Source organism: Microtus ochrogaster, chromosome 8, assembly GCF_000317375.1.
Source record: "Microtus ochrogaster isolate Prairie Vole_2 chromosome 8, MicOch1.0, whole genome shotgun sequence".
In the NCBI taxonomy this organism is placed as follows: Eukaryota; Metazoa; Chordata; class Mammalia; order Rodentia; family Cricetidae; genus Microtus; species Microtus ochrogaster.
In genome coordinates, this window is record NC_022015.1 from 71,752,771 (window position 1) to 71,760,804 (window position 8,034).

Below are 8,034 nucleotides of genomic sequence, written 5' to 3' on the forward strand. Positions count from 1 at the left end.
TGAAACCATTGGGAGTGGCTAGAGATCACCACTGTGTGAAACCATTGGGAGTGGCTAAAGATCACCACTGTGTGCATTTTCTACTTCCCTCTACACAGGCTTTTAGAACAATGCAGAACAGCAAGGTTAAAGACCTCTCTCATCTTGGTCTTTCACCAAACCTTCACCAGATTGAGGTTTGAACCTTCAACTGTGTGACCACGGGCATACTACACCCAATAGAGTAACCACTAGCCAGATGTGGCCATTTAAATTTAAGCTCTATTTAATTAAATAAAATTAAGAATTCAGTTCTTCAGTTCCATTTTCAATTTTTTTACTATGTATATTTATTTGTGTGGATTCATGCGTGCCATGGCACCTGTGTGGTCAGAGAACACATGGGTAGAAGTCAGTTATCTCCTACATTAGGTTCCAAAGATCAAACTAAGTCACGTGGCTTAGCATCTCACTGGGTCCTCAGTCCCATTTTCAAGTATCCAAGAGCAACATGTAACTTGTGATTATGGTACTAGTGCAGCTTTATAGAGCATGTCCATATCTGTATGAAGTTCTGCTGAGCGCTGCTCCAGACCATCACTCAGGCGAGCCACTGGGCTGACGGTATATAACCAGCAGAACTAGGTTAGATGAGATAATGCACATGAAGTTCCCGCAGTGTCTGACCCAGCACATGCTCAATAGTAGCACTTTATTCTGCCAAGGTGCTCTCATCCCGTCTTTTCCCTCTATGGTCCATCTCTTAAACCATCACTTACAGGCCTTTCATGGTCCATCCTTCTCTGAGTTTCTAAAGTACAATGTTCCTCAAAATTTAATCATGGTACTGTTCAAATTCTCCATCACAGGACTGTATTACTGATCTTCTCTAAAACCGTAAGCTTCTTGGGGACCATTCCCTAGTTGACTTTTCATTGATTACCCATGCAGTCCATCACCGTGTTTATTATAGCTCTAATGAAATATACCAAATAGAGTAAAAACATACAAACCTTCCGAACTGCAAAGGAAAATTCTTTTTAATTCTGTGGAAAAGCTTTTCTCCGGTGTCAAGTTCAACATAAAAGTATGCGGCTCCTGGCTGTGCAATCTGAAGTAAACAGAGTTGTATAAAGACAAAGAAGATCAAATTTAAAAAGCTCCCTCCTCTGCAAACTTTGATTTAGCAAAGAATTTAGTCTAGAAATTTAAAAAAAAAAAAACTGGGACAGTATAGAAGCTAGAGTTTAAAAAGCCAATATATTCCCAGTGGGACCCATCCTTCAAAATTCCCATTTTAGCAGGTGTCTAATTTCTTTGTTTATTTAATTCATGTGTATTTATAAATGTGTGCCTATTCTCATGTCTGTGATTACACATGTAGGTGTATCCACTGCCTGTGGAGGCCAATGACACTGGGTGACTTTTTCAGTGCTCTCCACCTTATGTTTTTTTGACCCTGCACCCTTTTAGTTTGTCTCTACCTCCTCGGAGCTTGGATCACAGGCACCTGTCCCAGCACTTGACCTTTACAAGGCTGCTGGAAATCAAACTTAAGTCCTCACCGAGCCATCTTCCCAACCCCATGAAATGTCTAACTCCTTATTCTTCCCAGGAAAGCACTAAGACTTTCTTATAATGATGTCTTCACCTCTAGTCTTGTCAACATCCTGCATTCTAGTACCAAACGACCCTATTATTTAGTATTTTTGGAATAGCTTGACAGTATCTCTGATTCACCTTGTCAAAACCCAGATCTTAACTCCTCCCTGAACATCACCAACCCTTCCTGCTTCACCTGCTTGATGTCTGAGTGCTCTGGAATTTCCAACAGCTCTATCTGTTGCTCCTGTGCCTGGGTAATAAAGGCATCTTTAATGTCATCTGTAACACAGCAGCTGAGGGGCACAGGAATGACCTGGGTTGGTGTGGGAGAAAAAGAAGAAACTCTATGAACTGATTCCAAAGAAGCTGTCTTTAAAGTCTTAGAGGAGGAGCAAATCCATCACTGGGGTGAAGAGCCACCCCTCAGTAGAGATTCTCCTCAGGCCAAACAGCCTCCATCGGCCTGGCTGTAGGACTTAAACTTATGAGAGCCAGTCACTTATGGGAGCCAGTCTGTCAACAGAAAACTCTCAAGAGAGACTCTTTGTCCCTAAGACTCTGCCGGCTCCTGCATAATGTACGTGGCAGAGTCAGGCCCATCTGAATACTTAGCAGATGTGCCAGGAAGACGCTACCACCAAAGACACAAATCACTCAACTTCTAGCGGACTACACCCATGCTAGCTGGAAACTATTTTCCTACCTCTAAGCCTTCATTCATGCTGGACTTCCACACAAAATATCTATGTCTTACCATCACGACCCATTTCTCTATCTGCCATGGAACCTGTTTTAACTACCCACTCTTTCTAAACAGGCACACGCTGCTGCTAGTCACTGACCCCAGCATGACCTTCCCCATGAAATCTCTGGGATTATCAGCAGATACTCCTAGCCCTCTAACGCTATTTGAGTATTATCATGAAAGTAAGATTAAATGCTCTAAGTATTACATTAAAATTCAACACTGAGGTCAGAACTATTTAGATATTTATCAGTCTCAAGATCCCCGAAGTGATATCCAAGTTCCTGGGCAGAAAACACCTACCTGAAGCTGGAGATGATGGCTCCTATAATTTCTTTCAAAAAGAACACAGCGCTTCCCCCGACTCTTAAAGAAGCGTTTCAGAGTAGCCTTATACTTCTCCACTTCTTCCACCACCTCTGCCGAAAGCTCAACAACTGACTGGTAGTGCCCAATAGGCAGGATGAGGACGTGGTCATCACATAAACCTCCTTTAGCCAGGGCGAGGTAGCACTAAAGAAGAATCACATAGGCAGTTTGAAGGCTGCCTCACTACAGGCCGTGTGAGAGAGAGAACGGCATAAAGTAATGCCGTGAGGCGGGGAAGCCCAAAGCTGATCTAAAGGGCACACCTAGAAAGTAAAAGCTCTTCAAGCTTGTTCGCAGCCTTCATCCACAGGCTCCAGGGCCAACTGTGCTGTGCGTGTCACAGACCTTGACTCCAGACACCTCCCTAGGCAGTGCCAACCATTAAGATGCAAAACATAAATAAGAAAAGTGCCGCCTTAGTCTGAGAAGAACTGAAAACTCAAAGTGAGACTCCAGCTATTCTACAGGAGGTCACAAAGAAAGAAGCTTTCAGATTGTCACCTTTAGAAACCAAAACAGGAAGAAACCATGAAAAACAGATGAACACCACCTGTCTGCAGAAGCATTACACATTAAGCAAGCCTTAGGGAACATCCAGTTCTAGTCGTGGGGCCTGGAGTGCAATTAAAACTCTGGTGATTAAACGGGCTTCACTGTAAGTAAAAGGAAAAGGCAATTATCTTTACAGAGCCTGAATATTTAATCTCTAGTAAGGCCCCTGAGGAAGAGGATCTGAGAAATGTGAAACTGAATAACTTCCCTGAGACCTGTGATGTTCAACGGGGATTTGTCTAGCCTAGTCACCATACTCAGGATTATCAGCTCTACAGACTGATCCAAGGTGCTCCAATCATGTGACTAAAATCATTATCCTAGATACATCAGGCATGGTATACAGCTACAAAGCTACACACTTCTGATGGCTTGATTGTCAACTTTACTACATCTGGAATTAACTAAAACCCAAAAATGAGGGTCATACCAGTGCAGATTTATGCTTAATTTGAAGTGAGAAGATCTACTTCTAATCCGGATTTGAGCTGGGAAGACACACCTTTAATCTAGATCTTTAATCTAGATATTTGGAGCTGGAAAAACCCACCTCTAATCTGCGGAAAGCCTATATAAGGACATGGAAGAAGGCAGCTTTTACTCTGCCTGCTTGCTCTCCCCTAGCTAGCAAGTCCATTCCCTCCCTCACTGGCATTAGAGCCTACTTCTTCAGTACTCCAGCATACACTGAGGATCAGCTGAGACATCCTGCCTCACGTACTGAACAACTAGTGGATTCCTGGACGTTCCATTCATAGTCAGCCATTGTTGGATTAGCTGGACCACAGCCTGAAAGTCATTCTAATAAATACCATATGTTTGTGTGTATATATATACTCATATATTTATATATATATATATATATATATATATATATACACACACACATACATGCATATATACATATGCACACATACATAGAGACAGAGAGATTCATCCTATAAGTTCTTACTCTAGAGAACCCTGAGTAATAAAATCCTTGACTACTAAATTGAATTTATCACTTTAGTCTTTCTTATGCTTAATGAACTTCATTTCCTAGTAGTTCTGTTGTATTTTTTAGATAAAGCCTCACTCTGAAACCCAGTCTAACCTAGAGCTCATTATGTAGTCCAGGTGACTTGAATTTGTAACAATCCTCCTGCCTCAGTCTCCTGAGTGCTAGTATTACAGGCATGAGCCACAACATTGGGTTAACAATATCAACATTTTAAATCTATTAAATATATAAGCAACACATGATTCCCTTCTCTACTCAATATTTAAAGTAGGGAAAACAGTGAGAAATACTGAAAACACAGGGTGGGGGGGAGGGGTAAGTGGAGGGGATGGGAGAAAGGGAAGGAGGGGGAACTTGGATATGTATAATGAAAAATGATAGTTTGTTTTCTTTTTTTAAAAAAAAATAAAATAAAAATATTTAAAACAGTCAGAAATTAAGAAAATCAATTCAATACTCCAAGAAACATAGACGAATCTAAGAAATACACAGAAAACTCATCTCGTATGAATCTTGTGAAACTGCTTCCATAAAACTATACCATCTATAATCAAAAAAGGCAGAAAATGTGTTAAAGATGTATCTCAATAGCAGAGTTCTTGCCCAACATGCACAAGACCCTGGGTTCAATCTCCAACACTATCAAGAAAGGAGGGGAAAGACTTTGAACAATATTAATGAGAATGTGGAAAAGCCAAAACTCTCATAATGTTGCTGGTGGGAGCATAAAATAATGTCATTTTGAAAATCAGCTTGACAATTTCTTAAAAAGTTAAAAAAGACCTGGAGAGAAAGCTTAGCAGTTAAGAGCATATACTGCTCTCGCAGAGGACCAAAGTTCAGTTCCCAGCATCCATGACAGGGGCTCACAACTTCCTATAGTTCCAGCCCCAGGGGATTCAAGGCCTGAATCCTTAGGCACGTACACTTAGATGTACATATACCAACAAACACAAACATACACATGATTAAGAACAAAATATCGGCTGAGTGGTAGTGGCACACGCCTTTAATCCCAGCACTCAGGAGGCAGAGGCAGGCAGATCTCTGAGTTAGAGACCAGCCTGGTCTATACAGTGAGTTCCAGGACAGCTAGAGCTAAGCATAGAAACCCTGTCTTGAGAACAAAAAAAAAAAAAAAAAACAAAAAAAAACTTAAGTCTAAACACAAATTTGCCAAAATAATAACATATGGTTTTATGTTTTCCATGTATAAACACATGCAAATATTACATTGCTCCTGAGAGCTATAAAATGCTAACAAACTAAATGTCTATCAAGTGATAAGTAAATAGACAAAAACAATACATCTATATACGACACTAACTGGCAATAAAAAGGAATAAGACATTTATACATGAAATACAATATGAATGAAAGTTAAGATTCTTTTATGCTAGTCAAAGAAGTCAGACACAAAAAGCATTATTATATGATTTCAGTTCAAAGAAATGTCTAAACCCCACAACCCTAAAAAGACACAAGAAGTGGCCAAGGCTGAAGATGGAAACTGAGATTACTATAAATGTCTAAAAAATTTTACTGAACCGATGGAAATGTTCTAAACCTCTATTTGGTCTTATATTTTCTTTCTTTGAGACAAGGGTCTGTGTGGCCTGACTGTCCTGGAACTTGCTATGAACTAGAGCAGACTGGCCTTGAACTCAAGAGATCTACCTATCTCTGCCTCCAGAGTGCTGGAACTGCAAGACATTCTGCAGGACACAGAAGAAAGTGACTGACAAACTGCCAATATAGGCAGAACTATCTTTGAAATGTCCTGCTTCATGGAAAAGTCTGCCAGATACTATGGGCCTGTAGGCTGAAGATGGATGCCCCAATGTTACAAAAGAACTCTGGGTGACTGTTCAGGCAGTGAGATGTCTCTGTCAATTCTAGAGTTTTGGAAGTTACTTACAATACACTTCCTGTTTACTTAGGTAATATTATATCCTTCTGGAGTCTTTAATGGAGTTGAAGAATATATAGTTATAGTTTTTCTTAGTTATGACAAAAGATAAAGTAGATACAAATATTGTAACAATTTCTTGCTTGACACCTGTTTTGTTATATGTAATTTTAATATGTTAAAGTTAAAACCCTCCTTTTTATTTAAACAGAAATGGGAAGGTGATGTGGGATTCCTCTCAGTATGCTGTGATTACCATTGATTAATAAAGAAACTGTCTTGGGCCTGTGCAGGGCAGAACAGAGGTAGGCAAGGAAAACTAAACTGAATGCTGGAAGAGAGAAGGGCAGAGTCAGCTGGGAGCAGATGCACTGGAACTTTAGCCGGTAAGCCGCAGCCACATGGCTATACACAGATTAATAAAAATGGGTTAAATTAAGATGTAAGAGTTAGCCAATAAGAATCTAAAGCTAAAGGGTCAAGCAGTAATTTAAATAATATAGTTTCTGTGTGATTATTTTGGGAATCTGGGGAGCAGGGAAACAAACAAGTAGCCTCCTACTACAAAAGTGTGTACATCACACCTGGCATCTAAACCTATACTATGTGTTGGTTACATAATTTAAAAAGCTTACTAAAATATCAATGAATTATACACTTAAAATGGGTAAATTTACTGGGTGTGATCGCTCACACCTTTAATCCCAGCACCTGGAGGAAGAAGCAGGAGGATCTCTGTGAGTTTGAGGCCAGCCTAATCTACACAGTGAGTTCCAGGACAGTCAGTGCTATATAGAGAGACCCTAAAGAGGAGAGGGGAGAGAAGGGGAGGGAAAGGGGAAAAGAAAGGAAAGAAAGAGAGAGAGAGATGGAGGCAGGAAGGGAGGAAGGGAAAAGAAAAGAATAAATTTGATAAGTAAATTATACACCATGCAAAGTTAGTAAAAAAACAAGTAATAGACATTTCTTCTCTACTACCAATCTATGGAAGTAACTCACATGTGTGCCAATGTTGACCACCAAATGCTTTTCCACTTCAGGGCTGGCAAGGCAAAACCAACAAGGTCCTGGAGGCTGAGCTTCATAGGAAAGAAAGCCAACTGTTGTTATGACCCAATCACAACAGACATAATCCTCACCCTATAGAGTTTACCCTTGTAGCTGGCAAGATGGCCTGATAGGTAACAGTGCCTGCCACACAAACCTGACAACTTGAGTTCCACACCCAAACCCACAGTGGAAGGAGAGTTTTCTCACTTCCACATACATGCCACAGCAGGCATGCATGCACACTCACACATTCCAACAACAACAATAATAAAAACTTTAAATAGAGAATTCCCTGTTGTTCGTCATTATCTGATCTATACATACTGCAAAGATTGCAAAGCACTGAATACCCAATGCCTGGCACCATTTTCTATGAAACTAAACCACTATTTGAAGCTTTCTGAACTGATAATCTGCGGGTACATGATCCACACACATACATACACATACATACACATTACATACTGACTAAAGCAGCATGCAACGGGCAATAGGCTACAATGAGAGAACACTGACCCGGTGGGGGTTGTCAGGCACCCCAATTCTAGTCCCAGCTATGACATCAGCCAGCTACATAAGCATAGGTTTACCTTCCTAAGTTCAGATTCAACTCTTTAAAGTAACAGAGGGAAGAAAGAGGACCTCAGGGGCTGGAGAGGTGGCTCAGAGGTTAAGAGCACTGACTGCTCTTCCAGAGGTCCTGAGTTCAATTCCCAGCAACCACATGGTGGCTCACAGTCATCTGTAATGAGATCTGGTGCCCTCTTCTGGCAGGCAGGCAGACATGGAAGGAATGTTGTATTTATCATAAATAAATAAATAAAT

The 8,034-nt window shown here is 40.7% G+C and overlaps 1 protein-coding gene and 1 non-coding gene across 3 annotated transcripts in view; both read right to left on the bottom strand.

The window, feature by feature from the left end:
• Window positions 1–8,034, bottom strand: part of Cwf19l1 (CWF19 like cell cycle control factor 1) — a 24,673-nt gene that overhangs the window by 2,744 nt on the left and 13,895 nt on the right. For both annotated transcript variants that reach the window (XM_005352331.3, XM_026781613.1), the window contains exons 10-13: window positions 7,159–7,238; window positions 2,633–2,842; window positions 1,778–1,897; window positions 993–1,090 (exon numbers count right to left, since the gene is read on the bottom strand). In XM_005352331.3, coding sequence (XP_005352388.1) covers window positions 993–1,090; window positions 1,778–1,897; window positions 2,633–2,842; window positions 7,159–7,238 — 508 coding nt within the window. The remainder of the gene's footprint in view (window positions 1–992; window positions 1,091–1,777; window positions 1,898–2,632; window positions 2,843–7,158; window positions 7,239–8,034) is intronic.
• LOC113456575 lies at window positions 2,082–2,226 on the bottom strand. Its single transcript, XR_003377340.1, has one exon. It is a non-coding gene; the product is annotated as a small nucleolar RNA SNORA12 (small nucleolar RNA).